Source organism: Colobus angolensis, unplaced genomic scaffold, assembly GCF_000951035.1.
Source record: "Colobus angolensis palliatus isolate OR3802 unplaced genomic scaffold, Cang.pa_1.0 Scaffold2, whole genome shotgun sequence".
Lineage (NCBI taxonomy): Eukaryota > Metazoa > Chordata > Mammalia > Primates > Cercopithecidae > Colobus > Colobus angolensis.
This window is the reverse complement of record NW_012115154.1, coordinates 10,618,193-10,639,482: the sequence shown is the minus strand read 5'-3', so window position 1 is coordinate 10,639,482 and position 21,290 is coordinate 10,618,193. Positions and strand designations below refer to the sequence as shown.

The following is a 21,290-nucleotide window of genomic DNA, read 5'->3' as shown; positions in this document are numbered from 1 at the left end:
AAAAATTAGCTGGATGTAGTGGTGCATGTCTGTAGTCCCAGCTATTCAAGAGGCTGAAGTGGAAGGATTGCTTGAGCCATGGAAGTCAAGGCTGTAGTGAGTCTTGATTGCATCACTGCACTCAGAGTAAGACCCTGCACGCACCAAGCCCCTCAAAAGAAAAAAAAGAAACGAAAAGAAATGAAATGAAACAAAGAAAAGGAAAGAAAAGAAAAGAAAATCGTCTGTGTCTGGATCCCTAGTAATGAGCAGAACAGATAGTACCCCAGCCCTCTGGAACTTATGGGCCAGTCCGACTTGTTCAACAAATACTCCGTGAACAACAGCTAGGAGCAAGCACAAAATCACTAACATTTTCACCCGCAGAATTCTATTTGAGTAGGGCAATTCAACATATTCAGAAAACAACTAAAGAATAAAAATGCATCTTACATAAAGTTTGATACATGTAATCAGTATGTCATTGTTCAGTCACTTCATATATGTGATACCATATTTCCTCACGTATTAAATCAGGAGAGCGGAAATGAGATGATCTCCAAAGCCCTTCCATTTCTCAAATGTTAGAAACCAAATTGGTCATCAGTTCTGTGGAGAGTTTTCCAACTAGAAACCAGCTGGATGACTTCCGACGGGTCTTCTCTACTTCACTGCATAAGCTATTTATGCTTTGTGACCATTTAGTTATTAGAATATCATCAATTTCTTAAAATGTACTGTTATGCCCATATTGACTTTTCATTCTAGACCATTTGAAGATACAAATGAACACAAATAAACACAAAATGAGATGATTCTTACTTTCTAAGTGATTTTTATTATCTATTGTTGTATTACATCAGTATTACCATTTTGTGATGATAATTATAATTGTAGGACTGAGATTACGGTGGTAAATCTATATTATATGTAAATCTACACTGGGCCGAGGGAAGACACTTATGCATGATTTAAGTCAAGGGTTTATAATTTAGATTTGTTTTAACCTGGGGATGTGCTTGGTCAGGAGGAAAACTTTAGCATTCTTCTAATGTATAAATTTCATCAGATTTTCAATGTGGCCCAAATAACAAACATAAAAAATGTAAAGGATGTAGATTAGAATTTAAGGGTGTTGAATATTCTCCCTCTCAACAGGTTACATGTAGGATTGATCTCTAACCTGCTACAGTTGGAGATATTCTATTCACTAGATAAAAACCTAAAATTAGCCTTATTTTAAACACTAGTATCATTACCATTAAAATTGTTTCAATTGGTATCTACTTCAGCAAGAAAATCCTTTGGCCCTTCTACAAAGAAGTAGAACAAATGCGAACAAATAAAATCGTGTTGTATGTTTGGCTCCCAATAAGTAAACCAAATTGCCAGGGAAATAATAAAAAGCAATAGAATTTAAACTGAAAACTTGAATAATGGCGAAAGTGAAAGGTTTAATTGTCCTGAGGACAATTGCTAACATAAGCATTTCCTACAACGAGGGGTGGTGACCAGAGAGTTCAAGTCATCTGAATTAGGGATGGACCTAAGAAGGAAAATGATCTTAGGACCGTGTGAATTGCAAGAAGAGTGAAAAGTGGAATGGTAAATATGAAGAGAAGCCAAGTAAATGTATTTATATAAAATAGAAGTAGTATATGTGATTGAAGATAAGAGAACATAACTGACTCCAAGACAGCCGGGATTTAGGACACAGAGTACTAACAAGGAGCCCCAAGAACCTGTATAAGAATTTTTTTTTTATTTTTTGCATTTCTTTCTGGGCCAGATCCTAAGTTGTGCATGCAGAGGGTGGCACTCCTGAAGGCCCAGCAGGGAACAAACTCTGGAAGGCTGAAGACATGGGTAGGGATGTCAGAAGATACTCAGGGCCGGAAGGCATTGGCATTCAGACCCAGTGAGAGTGGAGAGTCGTGGTGGGAACACCATGATTCCCACTAAGACCCTGGAAAGGCATGCACTAGCAATGATGACCACATGCTGGGCTCCCTAAGAGAGAGGGCAAAGCTGAAGTAGACCCTAGCTAGTCATATATTCAACCCTCCCAGAATAAAACCCAATACTATTTCCAAGAAATAACATAATCCAGAGCCTCAAGCCTATGTTGTCCACAATGCTTCACATAAAATCTTTCTAATCTTTCATGTAGGATATTTAGAAGTCTCCTAATTCTTCACGCCACCCAAAAATCTATCTGCTTTCTGATCCATACTACTACCAGTGTTCCTGTACCAAAATATCAGTTTCGTCATGTTGTTTCACATGGAGTAGGACCAATGGCTCACCACGACTTAGAGATTTGTGTCCAAAGTCCTTTCAGGTCTCCCAATATCCCCAGTCATCTGGCTATTGCCTACTCTTGAGGAGAGTTCAAGATGACCTTCATCAGAATTGGGAGAGACGCTTGCTGGTCACCCTTCTTGAAGAGAAGGAGCCTACAAGGCACAAGGCTGCCTCCACCGGCTTCTCCTCAACACTTTCCAGTTTACCTATTGCCATGGAATTTCATGCCTCTCCAAATATTTTTCTGTTAAATAAAGTACTTATTGATCATCAGAGTTGTCTCTTGATCTTAGAAATATTTCCTTCCCCCTCCTTTATGCTTGTGCTCATCAACCATTTTTAGCAATCATATTTTTTTCATAATGTTATATAAAATATGAACACATGTGTACAGCATAGAAAGACAAGAAATAGCTTCCTCCACCAGTTCAGATCTTCAGTGCATGGGACAGGCCCCATTTTTGTTTGTGGAGCCCTAATACTTCAGTGGCTTTGTTGTGAAGCCCTGCTCTAGCTGAGAAACAATTCTGTGAGATTTTCGTATGTGTAAAATAGAGGATTTCTCCACTGGGTGCACTAACCGTCTGTGCTACAGACTGAAACTCCATCAGAGGCCATCAGGGAGTGGAGACTGGAGCCTTGGGTGCAGGTGCACACACTTGCCCACAGCTTCCTGACTGAACTGGGAGGTTTGTGTACAGGAATGCAGTGACTCTGCAGGGCTGTGCTTTGGCTGCTGGCACAGAAATACACAGCAGAGTCACCAAGCTCCAGGGACTTGATGTGAAGAATTAAATGAGCTTTGTCTGGAGACTCAGGTGAGATGCGATTTGGAACTGTTTCATTTATAATGAGCTCCTTGTTATTGTAGCTAAACATTATCTTCAGCAATTTCTTAGAGTCCTGCTTATACCAATACATAGCATCATGGCCCAGATTTTGTTCACATTTAAGGGACTCCTTCTTTCCCGTCTGTGTGACCAGGTATTTTGGAGTCTGGGAAACAGCTGTGTCCAAGGGACCTGAAAAGGAAAGATGCAGAATTCAGGCAAATCCCAGGAGGTAGCCTGCTGTTGTTGTCATGGTGAAAAGGCTTAGGGACTCCAACAGGATCATGTCGCCTGGGCCCAGGACTCACCTGCTTGGAGGAGGCAGAGGGCCACACAGCAGAGGAGCCTGCAGCCCATGACAGAGTCAGGCAGACCAGGCAAGGCCCAGGGCAGGATTCTGGTGTGCAGTGGTGAGAAGTCTAGGCTGTGCTTTCCACTGCCGCTAAGAGGTGTTGCGCCAGTGACATCACAGCCTGTAATCATTTCCCCATTCCCAGGCTCTCCTCTAGCATGGCTCCTCCTTTTCACGCCCTGCACTTGCTGCTTTAAAGGAGTTTTTGGAACTTCTGGGAAAAGTTGAGAGGGTTGAATTGTGGCCTCCAGGATGTCTCTGACAGTCATTCCTGTGCGATTAGCCCCCTCCCTCCTCGCTTCTTACCCCGGATTGACCACCTCCTCCCTTCCTCTCCCTTTCATGCCCTTCCCCAAGAGTCAGGCTGCTGTTCCTCTCTGAATCCTTTGCTTCCCCTTCACAATAATGCAGAACATTGTTTTGCTCTCTTGAATCTTTGTTCACTTGAAGGTCTGATTAATGGTCAGCAGTTCCCCTGATTCAGAAGAGACTGGCCTGAGATTTCACCTGAGTGCCAGCTACAGCCACCTAACCCATATGACTGCAATGCTAGTTCAGAGAAAACCCTGTTGAAGGGTCATTGTTGGGAGTGAACTGCAGCCCTGCTCCCTCTGATGTTCTTATCTGTCCAAAGGGTAGATCTATGAGGAAACAGGAGGCTGTTGGACAACATGCAGACACCGTGTGCTGGGAAAGAATGGCGATGAAGGTCAACAACACGGCAGTCAGGGAAAACAAAAGTAGGTGATGTCACTGCCCTTGAGTTGTCTGCAGATAATCCTCCTTCTTGGTATGACGTTTACAACACAAGCTTATTGCAGAGTTTCTCAACTTCAGCACTAGTGCCATGTTGGATCAGGTGATTGTTTGTTGTGGGGGGCTGACCTGTGCAGGTAGGATGCTTAGTGGCATCCTTGGGCCCTACCCACCTGATGCCAATGTGACAATACAACATGCCTTCGTGTTTTCTGAATTATCCCCTGTTGAGGACTCCTGTCCCCTTTATTCTTGCCGATGGTACTCCTCTTTTCTGCCAGGCATCATCCACCCAGCTTCAGGGGTGTGGTCGGGCCACAGCTCCTCCTGCCGTGGTCAGCAAGGCCCAGCACTCAAACCTCAGTGCCTCCATCAGTGGCCCCAGGGCAGCAACCTCTAGGAGGAAAACCAGGGACCAGCACTGCTAGAAAGGCATTTCTCACACATATGCACACGTGCACGTGCGTGCACACACACACACAGTCACACACACACACACTAACTTTGGTAATGCTGTCATCTACAGGTGAAACCCCTCCAAAGACAGACCCTGATGGTTCTTTTGTGATTTGCTAAACACACAACTAGTACTAAACAAAAGAAAAATGACCACCATCCTTCTTGGAACTTCCAGCATGCTTTATTTGTTTGCAGTCATTGAATGGCTACTTAGTGCGAATCATGAGTAAACAATATTCTCACTCTCATGATGCTTATAATCCAATAGGAGCAAAAACACATTCACACATTATCTGTAGACTAAGAGCATGAAATACAGGTTACATGGAGGCCAGCAATATAGTTACTATTTACATTTAAACACTTTTTTTTAAAACATCTCATTTCTTCATCTATGAAACAATGGGCATAAATAAATAATTTTCAACACTCTGTCTAGCTCTAAAATTCTGTGAACATAACTAGGTATCCCCTAGATGTGAGTCTTATTCAGTACCTACCTCATTGCACCACACAGCGGACATGGGAAGCCTTTCAAAGAAGGAATGGAAGTGAGGGAAGATAGTGAAATGACAAGAGGTGATGATACAATGGTGATGATAACTACATAAAGATGTAACCATTCTTAAAGAGTAAACTTTAAATAAATAAGTATCTCACTATCTTATGCAAGTGTTTTTACCAAATCACATGGATAGTCTCCGGGAGAGGCACTGGAATGAAACTGATAGAAAGACACTCGCCTCACATGAAGCAATGTTAGTTCTGGTTGTTGTTTTGTTTTGTGTTTTACAGGAGACATGAAAAGCAAAAGTGTTTTAGTGTCCATCAAGAATTGTCTAGCCCGGGCCTGGTGGCTCACGCCTATAATCCTAGCACTTTGGGAGGCCGAGTCGGGTGGATCACGAGGTCAGGAGATCGAGACCATCTTGGCTAACACAGAGAAACCCCGCCTCTACGAAAAACACAAAAAAATTAGCCAGGCATGGTGTCTGGTGCCTGTAGTCCCAGCTACTCTGGAGGCTGAGGCAGGAGAATGGCATGAACTTAGGAGGTGGAGTTTGCAGTGAGCCGAGATCGTGCCACGGCACTCCAGCCTGGGCGACAGAGCAAGATTCTTTTACAGCAGAAAAAGCAATGATGAGATAGTCAGATCAAATGAGAAACACCAAAAAAAAAAAAAAAAAAAAAAAAAAATGGTCCGAGTACAAAAAGGAGCAAATAAATTGATGATGTACCTCTTCTTTTCTAACAGGGCCCACTCTGCTGCAGAAGGGGAAAAAAGCTACAGAAAGGAGAGAGGATAGATGCTGGGACCCCTGGGAAGAGCCAGGTTTCCAACAAGAAAGTCAAACAGGGAAGAAAACATAATAATTTTATCCTGGTGATAACTTAATCCACAAAAAGGCGGAGAGTTGTAGGGGCAAAGGGAACGAGGCAGGAGGCTGCAGAAGAACTAGAACACATCGAACTGAATGATATCACGATGCATATTTTGAACATGGGTCATATTTTTGGCTGTCCAGTATTTAAACCCCGTGTTATATTTGGGCAATTTCCCCAAAGTTTGGGGGAATAATTAACACAAATTAAATGCAATGCCATGATGGATAGAGATTATTTACTAACAATGAAAAATGATTATATGTCACTTTTTTTGTTTTTTTTACTGAGAAGAAGCTCTAGATTTTTTTGTGAGGTAGGAGTTCGAAAAGCCCAGGGGTATCCTGACTCTCCAACTCCTACGTTAGTCACTTTAAATATTTAATATTGAGCTTAGAAGTGTGTGTTTCGAATAGTCTGGTTTTATGACTTTACCAGATGTGAAAATGGCTCATACTACAGAAAGTTAAGAAATTTAGATTCTAGCATGTAGACATGAGTTTCCTATCTTCAATACATGCTTTTGTTCCATTCCAAAATAAACTGCTAAATTAACCTCCACAGGATGGCTAACGGTTTTCCTGTTAAACTGTTCAGCTAGACTTTCACTTCCAGGCAGCATGGTGGAAAATTGTAGAGTATAGAGATATTCTTTAGCTCCCTCCTGCTGAATAGCTAACGCCTATATAAAATGTATCTTTGCTGTATTTTTGGATTTCCTAGAAGTAAGGGAAATTCCAAATGCTTTTTGAAAAGGTGAAACAGGAGCCTGTAGTGAAAACAAAACGAAAAGCCTGTTTCAGATGTGCATCCTGGAGGTCTGTCCATGCCACCTTCTTTCCCATCTGCAGCTGTTTTGGCATCATCTTTTGACAACTGGACAAGTCTAGCTTCCATGGGTCTTGGGAGACAGGGATAGATGTTGAAGCTGGAAGCTGGAAGGGAGTCTGGTGATGCTGTTTTGACAGAAACATTTGCTAAGACCCAGGAGGCTGGGTTTCCTATCCTTCTAAGCTCTTGCTCCAAGAACTTAGAGGAACATTCAGAAGAGGAAAAAGAAAAGAAAATCCCCTTCTAGCTTAAGTCTTTCATCATTTAGAGTCAGGGGAATGGTGCTCCAGGTATTCTTTGGTCTGATAAGTAGATTTCCCATGGTAATTACTCTCTTTGCAAGATCCCTCGAGGAAGCCCTGATTTGTCAGGCTCACAGCCCAGGTCTCAGGAAGTCATTTCATGGCAGGATTGAGCTGGAGCAGAGGCCCAGCATCCAGAGCTTCTCTTATTCCTCTCAGGAAGGGGTCCTCCACTGGCATCTGCTCGTGAGCTCTCCTCTTTCCCAGCTCAAACTCTCCCCCTTTCTCATCCCATGCAGGGTCACATGCAACAAATCCGGCAGTCTAGGCTCTTTGCTAGAACAAAAACACCTGCACAGCAAGGCAAATGAATAGTCTGTATTTAACCTCTCACATTTCAGCATTAACACAGCTTCTGTAAACCATATTTTCCCCTGTTGCAAATAAACCCGATATTTCTTTTAACTTTCTCCCCAGTGGAGAATGCTCTGTCCTTCCTCTGAGTTCCCTTAATCTCAGTAGAGTCACAGCTCCTCCTTGTGGTAAAAGGTCAAACGTGTGAAGACTGTCCCATGGTGGAACAAAGGCAGCAGGGTGGTAGAGAGGTCTTAGAAATAAGAGATATGCAGCCAGGCATGGTGGCTCATGCCTGTAATCCCAACACTTTGGGAGGCCGAGGCCGGTGGATCACGAGGTCGAGAGGCCGAGACCATCCTGGCCAACATGGTGAAACCCCGTCTCTACTCAAAATACAAAAATTAGCCAGTTGTGGTGGCATGGGCCTGTAATCGCAGCTACTCCAGAGGCTGAGGCAGGAGAATCACTTGAAACCAGGAGGTGGAGGTTGCAGTGAGCCGAGATCGCCCCAGTGCACTCCAGCCTGGGTGACATAAGCGAGACTCTATCTCAAAAACAACAAAAAAAAAGGGAAGGTGGAGAGGTTCACTCCTTCCTTTCTTCAAGAGCCTTCTATCTAAAATACAAACATACAAAATTTCACCTCACCTTTAATAAATATAAAAACTGGCTTTTGGAGTTAATAGACTGAATTTTTGCAGAACAACATTCTTATCAAAAACAGCTACATAAACTTAACAAAATATAAAGATAAATGTTTGAAGGCACTTGGAGCTACTGAGGCAGTAAGAACCTAACGGACTGGGATCTCAAGGAGAAAGGAGAGATCTAACAGATCACTTTTCCCTCTAAGTCATTTGCCAATTTTATATCGCTGCCTAAGTAGCTGAGAAAAAAAGGGAAGACTGAGAGGGTAGCAGGTTTTGAGGAGCATCCACCACCTTTCTGGTCTGGAGAACATTTATGTTCAGTGACTACTGAATAGGAGAGGAGCCTGGCAAAGGCCCCAGGCCTTGGTGCTGGGGGTAGAAGCAGGGATTGACTGAAAATGAGCAAGAAGGAACTTTCTGGGTGGGGAGGATGAAATGTTTTACAGCTGGATCACGGTGATTGTTACACAACTCCACAAATTTATCAAAATTCATTGAATTGCACACTCACAATGGGCAAATATTATGTCATGTAATTTACACTTTAATTAAGCTGTTAAACTCCAGATATCTAGTTGGAACTTAAATGGCTAAGATCAAAGGCGAGCAGCCATCACGGAGGCTGAAGCCCAGCTCTGATCCAGTTCAGTCATCAGCTCAGTTAAGGTGATCTGCCCCTGCTACAATTCCCAGCAGAAGCAAAAGTGAATCATCTGGGGAAGATGAAATCATTCAGAGCCTCAGATTATCTCTATAGTTTTTATATACAATATCCAGCATTCAAATAAATTACTAGTTGTGTGAGAAAACAAAATCACATGCCCAGAAAAGGAACAGAGAAAACAGAAAAAAGAAATAGACCCAAGCAGATTCAGATGTTAAAGTTATCCAAAACTGGCTTTCAAATGTTGGATGTTAATATAGTCAATGAAATAAATGACAAAATGTGGAATTTTAGCAGACAGCTGGAAATTGCAGGAAGATTTAAGTGGAAATTCCAGAACCCAAATACACGAATACCTAGAATTTAGATTTCAATAGGTATGTTTAAAAGAGGCATAGTTTCTTAAATGAAACTCAGGAAGTTAATCTGGCTGCCTCACGTTAAGTTGAAAGTGACAAATTCATTCCTACCTCTGCCTCTAGGTGCCTCTTGACTTCTGCTGCTGAATTCTGTTCCTGCACTGCCTGGCTTTATTCTGGCGATTCTCATGCTGGTCTAGACCTCTGTTGACCTTGAAATGGTGTGAAATGGTGTCCCAATATTAGACTCCATGTTTTCTACTCTCTTAACTTGTTATTTTGTGAGCTAGCATCATTAGCCCAAATGCATCACACCAGGTTGACAGGGTCATCAGATTGTTCTGCTCTTGACCACATGCTGAGCAAGACTCACTGATAATTGAGTTCCTTGTACCAAGCCCCTTTTTCTTCTGAAGATTTCCGTGGGGATCCTCTATTTTCTCATGGAGATACCTGAACTCCTACTCAGTAATCATTTCACCATCCTAGGAGTTAAAATATGTTTTCCTAAGCAACTAAATCAAAAAAATTCTAATAAAAATGGCCAAATGAGAATAAAGAAAAGATATAGGTTACTTGGTTGGGTACAATTCTCCCATATTCAGAGCCCACCATCACACTCTGTAGTATCTGTAAACATTCTTCAAATCCTACAGTATGTGGTCCTTTCTGCCCAAGATATCTTTGGGAATTTAATTTCAGGTATCTGTCTTTTTGGAGACATTTGCAAGAACAAACCCAACCAGAGACTTCCTTTTCTTAGACAGGAAGTGGGTGCTGGCGGCTGGGAGGGAGGCAGATCTATGAGGGTTTTTGAACAGACTGGAGTTGTCTTTGCAAGGCTGTGGCTTCACTGCTGGCACAGAAGTACATGGCTGAGTCCTCCAGCTTTGTGGGCTTGATCTTCAGAGTGAAATTTAATCCATCAGACCTTCCAACTGAGAATCGATCATCGAATATTTCAGACTTCTCTGAGATGTTATTATTAAAAAAGATAACCAGAAACTCGACTTTCTGCCCCAAGATTTGTCTGTACCAATAGAAGTATAAGTGATTAGAGATGGGGACACACCGCAAGATCACTTCCTGTCCCATCTGTGTGACCTGATGGCTGGGAGTCTGGGTGACTTCAGGTTCTGTGTGTCCTGTGGGAAAAGAAGAAGATTAAGAGAATGGTTTAGAACTGTCTTAGGTAAGTTCAAGGCAAGAATTTCCTAGAGTCCTAAGCATTGACCTGCTTTCAAGAGACTAAAAATTGCCCAGCATAGGAGGCAGGTATCCATGGCAGGATCACAGCAGGAATGAGGCCTCTCCTAGCTCAGGCATCTGGTCCTGTGGAGGAAAGGAGGGGCATTTTGAGCTCCCATGACCCCACAGGCAAGGTCTGGCAGAATTACTGGTGTCTCTGGCAACACCCACCATCCCTGGATCGCCCTCTATAGGAGAGAGGAGGGAGCCTTTGTGTTGGTGCAGAAACCTGACCGTGCGGGGTTCTGCTCAGCCCCAGGGGTCTGATGGTGTGTGCAGGACTGAGGGCCGTTAATTATTAAGAGCAGGGCTGGAAAATATGGGGCCCAGCAAGGTAACCCTGAGTACAAAGTCCGGCTCAGAAATTCCACGAGGTCGCCTTCTCTTATTACCTGCTGTGACAACAATTCAGGTGCAACAGAATCCACGGTTGATAATGGATGCCAAGAAAATTTGGTATTAGGATTAAAGAGACAGAAGGAAAAACAATCAAGTGTGAAAGTTTTAAATCCTGAGTGGAAGAGAGAGCCAATAAGAAGTTGAAATTCTGCACACGCCCCAGGGAGAGTGAACTAGAGAACAATGATGCAAACCCCATGGGGAACCACTGTCCTCAGGGTCAGGCACTGATACAGCCACCTGAGGAGGGCATTGGGTATCTTTTATTTTAAAAAAAAGAAAAGAAAAGGACCTGCCGGGTGTGGTGTTTCATGCCTGTAATCCCACCACTTTGGGGGTCCGAGGGGGGCAAATCAAGAAGTTAAGAGTTTGAGACCATCCTGGCCAACATGATAAAACCACGTCTCTACTAAAAATAGCTTGTTGTGGTGGCAGCGCCTGTAGTTCCAGCTACCTGGGAGGCTGAGGCAGGAGAATTGCTTGAACCTGGGAGGTGGAGGTGGCAGTGAGCCGAGATCATGCCACTGCACTATTCCAGCCTGGCAAGAGTGAGACTCCATCTAAAAAAAAAGAAAGAAAGAAAGAAAAGAAAAGGTCTGACCATATTTGGGTCTGGGATGAGGACTGAGATCCAGGGTCTAACTTGAGTCAAAAGAAAAATCAAAAAACAGTTCATATTGGAAGGTGGATTAGTGTTACCAGAGTGTTAAATACTTCACATAACATTTCCCAGAGACACAAGCCAACTGGAAGATACTTGGAACAACTTAAACGTGACAGCATCTGTCCTACATTCAAACTCAGGCATAGTCTCGTTCAAGAAAAAGTCATGCCCCAGGCTGCAGGTGTCTGGGCAATTTAGCATTGTCACATCCAACAAATGACAGTATTATGGTCTGAGATTTCTGCCGAGGTCCTACGGAATGCTGAACCAAGTGTTGAGGCTCAGCTGAACGCGTTGCCCCCATGGATCTCTGACTAGACTTAGGAGGAGGTTTGTGCACAGGGAGGTGGTGACTCTGCAGGGCTGTATCTGGGCTACTGGTGCAGAGATACAGAGCTGAGTCTTCTGGCTGCAGCGCGAACACATGAAGGTATAAGTGAGAGCTGTCAGGGCATTCAGGTGTGAAGTGACTTGGCACAGTCTTGTTTTCAGTGAGTTCCTTATAGTTGTAGTAAAACATGAACACCAGGGATTTCTTAGCTTTCTCTCTGAGCCAATACAAAGAATCATGTCCCAGATGCTCACATTTCATCATCCTTTTACTCCCCATTCCTGTGACCAGGTATTTTGGTGTCTGGGTAATTCCAGTATCCATGGAGCCTGTGAAAATAAGAAGCCAAATTCAGACTAAGCCTGAGTTTCCTAAGAAACAGAGTATTCTGAGGCAGTTCCATGAAAAAAGCAAAAAATGCAAGGACAGAAATGTCCCACCTGTGCCCAGGACTTACCTGAGACAATGGACCACACCACAGTGGAGCCTGCAGCCCATGGCAGGGTCACAAGGGGCAGAGGTGTGGGGACCCTGAGTCTTCCTGCTTGGCATTCTGGTCTTGTGGGTGTGCTTCCCTGGCCCTGAGACAGGGGCTGCTTGGGAAGTCTCTGTTCCTGTTAGTGTCACTGTTAGCATTTACAGCTCACACTTCCTTTTTCCCTTCCACCTTTGCGCCTGCACCTCAAGAGGTGGGTTTAGACTAGCTTGTCAGGGCCGGGTGTGCATGGCAGTTTCCTCAGACAGTTGCATTTTTCTTAACAACTGCCTGCCCTCCCCACAATGAATGACTGGGTCTTCCCTTCCTCTTTCTACCTGTGGCTCCCCTCCTCCCTAACACACAGACCCCTTCCCTTTGGGCAGATGCCTTCCTGATGCCTGTCTTGGACCCAGGCGAGCGCACTCCAGCTCCACTCCCTCATCTTTGTGAACTCCAGGAGGCCACCTCGCCTGGCTCAGCTGAGCCCTTCCCTGGAGCCAGCTGTGCATCATTTTAAGACCCAGTAATGTAATACCAACTAAGGAGGGAGCACCCTTCAGTTGGTGCTATAGGGGGCGTGAGAGGAATAATCTGCGACCCCTACCCCCGGGGAGCATCTCACCTACTTAGGATGCCGGACCTGAACACAGACTCGAATGACAGAAGGCCCTAATGGCGTGAGCAGAGGGACTGCAGAGACAATGCTACGCAGGTCCAGGTGGAATGGATTCAGTGTCTTCATGTTGTCCACACACGGTCTCTCAGCTAGCACAAGGAGCAGACCCTGATGCCAGAGCATTTGATTCCTTCCTTAGTCCTTTCCTCCCTTCTGCCTCTCTTCTCCTCTCTCCACTTGACTCAGGAATGTCACTAAAGTCACAGCTCCTCCTGGAGGTGAAAGAGGCACATGGCTCTCTTCTCAGCCATCTGCCCCCAGTCCTCCAGATACAGCACTGGGAGCATAGATACACAAAGGGACTCCACAGGGGATACACAAAGCAAGAAGACATTTGAAACGCAGAAGTAAAGGCTTAGCAACTCTCACTGCCCCTTACTGGTGAAACGCCTCCAACAGCCTCCATATACACACTTAAGATATCAAAATAATATGATCCACTAGGTATTTATGGAACACAGAACTATATGTCAGGCACTGTTTGAGGACCAGGAATAGAGCAATGAATAAAACCAACACTCATGGGCACATGGACCATTTTAATTTGTTCAAAAAGCTTTTGTGAATAATGTTCTCATTCTCAAAGTGCTTCAGGGATTACAGGAGCTATAAGACATGTTTGACGTGGGCTGGGCGCAGTGGCTCACGCCTGTAATCCTAGCACTTTGGGAGGCAGAGGTGGGCGGATTACAAGGTCAGGAATTTCATACCAGCCTGGCCAATATGGTGAAACCACATCTCTACTAAAACTACAAAAAAATTAGCCAGGTGTGGTGGCGTGCGCCTGACGTCCCAGGTACTCGGGAGGCTGAGGCAGGAGAATCATTTGAACTCGGGAGGCGAAGGTTGCAGTAAACCACAATTGCACCACTGCACTCCAGCCTGGGTGACAGAGCAAGACTCCATCTCAAAAAAATAAAAATAAATAAATAAAAAATAAGACATGTTTGACATGTTTACAGATAAAATCTAATTTGGAAAGCTTTACAGGGTATGCTTTAGGAAGATTAAAGTAATTGGTTTTTAGGTGTCTAAATCATTTCATCTACCGACTTTCTCATTTCCTCATCCTTGAAATTCGGATGTGGGGAGAGACTGAAATAATTTTCTCTAACTGTCTACCCAGCTCTGAAACAATGTAAGCCAAGCAGGGTAGACTTCACTAGGCTGCTGTGCCAGAACCTTACATGCTTCACGGCCCCTATCAAAATACTTTACAGAGTGCAGGTGCTTAATACATGTTTGCTTAATTGGTCAACAAATAGATGGATAGAATGGAAAACAGTAAAAACCTACCTTTTAGGTAGGCCTAAGCACTTAAAAATTGTGTTTCTAATGTGCTGTGGTTGGCATTGGTATATTTATATCTGTAAATCTACAAAAATCAGTTTGTAGTCTCAGTATGTAAGGCTGGATGTAACTGATAAAAATAATTTTTATTTCAAAGGCTTTATTTATGAATAATAATGTTTCAATGTTGATGAAGCATTGTCCAAAGGAGATATGGAAGTAGAAGGTTGTTACTTCCTAAATTCTCCTTCCTGTCAGGGTCCCCATCATTCTGTGAACATTTCCTTACTTTATGGCACAAGGGGTTCTAGGCTTTTCCTGCCTGTCTTGGTTTCTACTATTTGTCCAAAAATTCCTGATTCCTTCTAGTGGACAGTGGTATTTAGAAAACAGAATATGGACCCTAGATCTTCTGGGGTGCTTTCGGGGTGAACTACCCTTAGGCATCACAGTGGACAGAGCTGTACATGCACATGTTTATTCACAGTACACATATATTTACAGGTATCTTTAATTGTTCTTTAGACATATTGAGAAGTGATGAGTTCACACTAATTCCAATCCAGTATTATAAGGTTTATTCTTGTGTTCTGGTGTTCTCTCTTTCTATATTTGCAACTCCCTTATCCAATACTGAGAAATGTGATTGTGTTATCCTTATAGATTTATATATTTGATTAATCCCTTTCCATGTGACTACGTGTATACTGCAGCTGCCACTGTCTCTCCCTTGTAAATGGCCTCCTCTCTCCATTCAAGTTCTGACTTCCTGTGCCAGGGAGATCATCCATGTTGAAACTCTCCTCACTTCAGTCCAATTTCTGACACACAACACAAGGGGTGTCTTGCCCCACAGAGTGCGCTTTGCAATCTGCTTGGGCTTCCACAGTCTGCAGGAGGCTGCTTTCCACACCCCATTTGGACTCACCCCTCTTTAGGGGAGACACTTTCCACGTGCTGCATGGTCTCTATCGCCGTCCAACAGGCCTCCCTTCTACGCAGACACAAAGAAATGCACGTTAGTCCTCTGTATTTCATGTCACTGTGTGTTTATTGCATAACTTGAGACACCTGACATGAGTGATGACCTGGGAAGACCCCAGGACCTTTTAGGAAGATCTTCTTAGTGTACAGGGTGATGGCTACAGCTAATGAGCTTGTTTGTAGTTGATCTGTCTGGGCTTCTCTGAGTCCTGTGTAGTTCTGATTCTTCACCTTGTTCTCCAGGGAGGAATGCCAGTTTCATGGTTCTAAAAGTCCTAGGTTTTTCCTTCCATACTAACATATATTTATGTCAGTACTTGTCTCCCTTACTGGATTGGATCTTCCTAAGGTCACAAGCTGTATCTTAATCACTTTCTTTTTTCTTCTTCCTAATGCAACCTCCTTCCTCACTTGCCAGTGTTTACAGAACACCCTAAAGGTGCAACAGCAGCTGCTCCCAAGAGCCCACCACATGCCTCTTTCCATTCTCTCCCTTCAAAGTGGGAGCTGGGGGTCCCCTTCCAATACTTTCAGGTGCACAGACATTCTAATCACCTCTCATTCATCTTGCTAGAACCAAAGGCTTGAGAACCACAATCAGATGTTTTGTTCTCAGCATCTGAAGGCCTGCCTGAGTCTAACTTCCTCAAGGTCTGATCCTATGCTCTGTTCTGGTTACTGAACACCCATTGACCACAAATATATAGAAGGATTCTGATTGCAATGGGTACCATGTGAAAGGGGGAAATAAATACATGCAAATAAAAAAACCTATAGGTTATTCATCTTTGTTTTCAGTGTGTGTGAATATTCTAGATGGTGTGACCGAGCCATTATTGAGAAGAAACAACTTTTTAAAAGCGCTGTATGATATTTGACTAATCATCAAATAATGGGGCACAAGTTATTCTCATCAGCATTCAAAGACTATGTAGAAAACCAATTATCAGTTGGGGATTGATGCAATTAGAGAAGGTGTTTTGAAGGAGAGGACTTTAAGCCAGATCTTAGGGCAATCTACCTAATCCTGCTCCAACTACTTTTTTTTCCTAAGAAACTGTTTCTGCTGAATTGTCTACAAAGAAGCCAACATTAGCTTTGACTACTAGTACCTGGCATGCTATGTCCCAGAAATTGGGAGACACTTTTGAGATTGGCTTTCACAATTTGTAGCTGCTATCTAAAGAGAAAAACGTATATTTGCTGGGCTGGAGTTTTCACTTATCCGATTTGTCTTTAACTCTTTTAGAACCTTCAATCTTCTTTTGGCTTTGTTGACTACTTACCTTCTTACTATATCTCTCCTGATCCTATGTCCCCAAGGTATAGCACTGAGAGCAAAAGATTCAAAGCGCTAACAAGATGATTTTCCGGCTTGACAGAAGGAAGAATTTCCAGGAAGTACTGTGGTTTCCTGTCCAGAATAGAGGCTGGATGACTGTCGGTGGGGATGTTTTGGACGAGGCAGAAGTGCCCATCGGGGCAAAGAAGAACTTAAGCATCTACTCTAGGCCAGAGGCAGTGTTATAAACTGGAAATTTTAACATAAAGCATTTTCTTCAGAAGCTCATAATCTAGTTGAAGAGACAAGGAAATCAAAGCCTGCAACAAAATTCAAAAGTTACAATAGCACCATGCACAGGATTTTACAATGGCACCAATAAGGAACAGAACGGACTAGCATCTAACAAATTGGGCCATTAGGGGGGTGGAGTTAGGGGAGGAAATAGGTTAATGTCAGAGATTAAATATAGATAGAGATGATACTTTAGGTAAATGTAATGGATGACTAGAAGTTCACCAGCAAACAGGGAAAGTAACCTCATTCATTCATTCAGCAATTATTCACTGAGCAATTACTCTGTGCCACGTACATACTGACTTTGAGGCATAATAGTGAGCAAATCAGACATTATTTATGCCCTCAGAAATTTTAAACTACCTGGAAAAAATAGACATTAAGCAGATATTTATACAAGTAATATGTGACTGGAAGTAAATGTAATGAAAGTAAAGGCTGTCTAGAAAGTTCAGGAAGGACTGATTTTAGCTGGAGAATGCAGGTGGAGTTCAGAGTTCTCCACGGTTAGAGTTGAAGAATGACGGGAGTTAACCAGGTATGGTGTGTGTGGAAGGCACAGAGGTTTAAAACAGCATAGAGTGTCCAAGAACATGAACTTTAGTGCTGGAACTTAAACTTATCCTGGTGTCAATGTGGAGCTGCCAAAGCATTTTAAGCAGGAAAATGTAATGATCCTTGTGCATTTTAGAAAGATTACTCTGATGTGGAGAGTGAATTGAAGGAGAATAAAGCCACAAACAAGGAAGTGGTTTTAGCATGATTTCAATAATTCAGGGGAGAAAATGTGATACTGAACCAAGTCATAGGTGGTTGAATTGAAGGAAAAATCAAGAATCTTCAAAGAAAAGTCAAAGATCTTTAAGACAGGTAAAATTGTCAAGACTTTGAATACAGGTGGTGAGCAAGGTGGGTAAAAAAGTTAAGGGTGGGCTGGGCATGGTAGCTGACGCCTGTAATCCCAGCACTTTGGAAGCCCAAGGCAGATGAATCACCTGAGGTCAGGAGTTCGAGACCAGCCTGGCCAACATGACAAAATCCCATCTCTACTAAAAATACAAAAATAACCGGGTGTGGTGGCACGCGCCTGTAATCCCAATTACCTGGGAGGCTGAGGCAGGAGAATCACTTGAACCCAGGAGAAGGAGGTTGCAGTGGGCCGAGATCACACCATTTGCATTCCAGCCAGGGTGATAAGAGTGAAACTCTGTCAAAAAAAAAAAAAAAAGTTAAGGGTAGCTTCCGTGTTTCAAGTTTGGCTAACCATATGTGTATAGCTTCATTGCACTGACAGAAAATATAGAAAGAGAAAGCTGTGATGAATTCAGCACTAGACTAGTTGACCCAAGGTACAGGAGCAGATATGTTTAGTAGAAGTTGGGTCTGAGAAAAGCTCAGGAGAGAGTAGGTATTTCAAGGACTGATTATGAATGATAAGAAATTAGATCACAAAAAGGCAAAGAGAGGTAATGTGTACAGTGAGAGAAGAATTTATCTATTAGTTGTATTGAAAGCATTTCATTCTTCAAGTAATGCAGCTCTGTTTGACAGTGCTTTTTGTGTTACCATCGTAAAACCTTATTAAATCAGGAAGGCCATGAGTAGTCCTTAACCAGATGGGGTCTGTACATCCCATACTTCCCTCTGAAGGCGTGATTATGAATAACCTCAGCAACAATATTTGCCATACTTGAGAAATGAAGAATCCTCTTGATGAATATCCAGGTGTCTCCTATCATGCTCTTGCTATTTCCCAGAGGTCTTGGAATATCGATAACGTTGGTTCGTTTAAGGGGTGTAAACGGGACTATTCCCTCATTTTTCTTCATCACTGAGTGAATTCAGAGAGCCACCATAAAGAACATTATCTTTGTCATGTTCCTAGAATTGCTGATAAGTGCTTTTCTTCCTTTAATATTGTAGAAAGAGAGAGTGATAGAGAATGAACTTTCAGCCTCTATTGTCTCTTGTGTAGGTCAGAAACTCAACAGAAAATTTGTGAATTTCCATTCCTCCTATAATAGCATGGAGAAATAGAAAACTTCCCCCCATGCAAAATACTTGCATGCAACATATTCCTCATTCACCCTCTGGTTCTGATGATCACCTGAGACTTTGCTATATAACTAGAGTGAATATGCAATTTATTGACCAAATAGGGACATTTTTGAGAGAGAAAAGTGATGCAATTTGTAACTGTCCCAGGACAGCATGCATAAATCAGACTGTTCTTAGCAAATCAAGACTTAGAGTCCATTTACATTTAATAGCAATGCACCAGGCCAACGCTGTTGGTCCTTGCCCTTCTCAGCTTTCTCCTCTCTAAAGTCTAGGATTCAGGCTTGGTAAAAGGTGAGATTTATATGATCTGAAGAGAAACCAGGGAATGGATCCAGACTTGGATAACAGTCCAAAGAGATATGGAGTTTTTATAATTTTACTGAATCAGTAAGTAGTTCTAGTACTGATTTCTCTACCCTTCATAACCAATCATGTTTGTGTTTTCTTACTGGGAGATCCCTGAAGACATGTCTGTGAAATTTGTTAAGCTTTTGAAAGTATTTTAGAATTGATAAATTCATTGTTTCAAAAGATCTGCAAAATAGCATATAAAATAGAGCTTCATTTGTGAAAAATGTATCCTGTATACATGTGTGGATGTGCGGAGTGTGCAGGTATATACAAAGACAAATACCTATAGGAATTACTGCTGCAAAATTACAGTGATTTTCTTTCTTTCTTTCTTTCTTTCTTTCTTTCTTTCTTTCTTTCTTTCTTTCTTTCTTTCTTTCTTTCTTCTCTCTCTTTCTTTCTTTCTTTTTTTCCCTCTCTTCCTTCCTTCCTTCCTTCCTTCCTTCCTTCTTTCCTTCTATCTTTTTCTCTTTTTTTTGACAGAGTCTTGCTCTGTCACCCAGGCTGGAGGGCAGTGGCGTGATTTCTGCTAACTGCAACCTCCGCCTCCTGGGTTCATGTAATTCTCCTGCCTCAGCCACCCGAGTAGCTGGACTACAGGTGCACACCACCATACCTGGTTAACTTTTGTACTTTTAGTAGAGATGGGGTTTCACCATGTTGGCCCGGCTAGTCTTGAACTCCTGCCCTCAAGTGATCCACCCATCTCAGCTTCCCAAAGTGTTGAGATTACAGGCATGTGCCACCGCACCCAGCCCATTATTTTCAATAAGTAGAATTTGGGATACTTTTTATCTCAACGTTGCTTAATTTATACTGTACTATAGTTCTGCTTAGATTTCCTACATGAATATTACATGTTACAACAGTAGATATAAAAGCCTTTTTCATTTGGGAAAAGAAGAAGTAATGAAAGATCTAGGCTAGCAGAACATTGGCAGTGTTCCCCACCCCCCCCCCAGAAGGCTACAGTGGATGTTTTTTAATCTACCTCTTATTCAGAAACTTTGGGACAAAACGTAAACTTTGTTTCATTCCCTTCCTTCTCCTTCTCATCTCTAGAGGCTTTACCCATGGATTGTGACAATGACAATGACCAGATCGTTGGGGGCTATACCTGTAACAAGAATGCCCTTCCCTGCCAGGTGTCCCTGTACATTGGATCTCACCTATCTGGGGCTCTCATCAGCAGCCAGTGGGGGCTGTGGGCAGCTCACTGCCATTGACCATGGTGTGGACCCTGGAGTGTCCCTAGAGGATGTCCATTCCTCCTGTGGGTTGCCTTCCTTGGTCTGAGGTCTGCTGATTCATCCTGTTAGGAAACAAGGCCTTGGCAGAGAGGTGCAGGAGAGAAAAAGGAAATCTGTCTTACGGCACTCTTCTTGAGCATCCTCTTCTCTCTAAGAAAAAATATCTCCCTTTTCTTTTCCATGGTTCTCTGCTCTTGTGTAGTGCAACTTCTAGCTGCTGAGAGAGAGTTTTAGAAATGAGAGTCCTCAGCTCACTGCATCCATTTTTGCGTGGAACAGAGTCCCCCAGCTGACAAAGCTTTTTTTAAGGTTCACTAGTGGGCCCAGCTTTGTCTCTGGGCCAATTCATTTGCTTGCAAGGTTCTGATGGGGTGATGCAGAATGGGCTATGGGTATGAAAGTAAGACCCAGCTGCTTAGTAAAAGCTCTGCAGCCTCTTTCTTTCTTTCTGGAAAATTCCAGGTGAGATTAGGAGAACCTAATCTTTCAGCTCCTGGAGGGACCGAACAGCTCATTAATGCAGTTAAGATCATCATACACTCCAAATACAAGAGGGCAACCATGGGACATTACCTCATACTAATCAAGCTGGCCAAACCTGCTGTCCTCAACAAAAGCATAAACACCAGCTCCCGACCCAAAAGCAGTACTCAGTGCCTGATCTGAGACTGAGACAGCACACAGCTTTCTGCCAGTGGGTGAGCTTCAGTGTGATTCAGTTACAGGAGAGTTGGAGTTCAGTTAGGCTGTGGCATGGTTGAGGATGAGGGATGGAAACTTTGGTTTCCTCCTCTGAAAAATGGGAATAAAAAT

General features: G+C 43.0%; 1 protein-coding gene and 2 gene segments (V, D, J or C); all 3 read right to left on the bottom strand.

The window, feature by feature from the left end:
• Positions 1–2,859: 2,859 nt before the first annotated feature.
• Positions 2,860–3,557, bottom strand: LOC105511412. The segment is given in 2 exon segments: positions 2,860–3,305; positions 3,422–3,557. Coding segments are annotated over 2 exon segments (495 nt in total).
• Positions 3,558–9,818: 6,261 nt separating this feature from the next.
• On the bottom strand, positions 9,819–10,552 carry LOC105511211. The segment is given in 2 exon segments: positions 9,819–10,311; positions 10,401–10,552. Coding segments are annotated over 2 exon segments (393 nt in total).
• A 1,088-nt stretch (positions 10,553–11,640) lies between these two features.
• Positions 11,641–13,028, bottom strand: LOC105511411. The gene is made up of 3 exons (XM_011941568.1): positions 12,927–13,028; positions 12,266–12,422; positions 11,641–12,137 (listed from the first exon to the last, which is right to left on the bottom strand). The coding sequence occupies exons 1-3, from the start codon at positions 13,026–13,028 to the stop codon at positions 11,641–11,643; spliced, it is 756 nt and encodes a 251-aa protein (XP_011796958.1).
• Between the last annotated feature and the right edge of the window lie 8,262 nt (positions 13,029–21,290).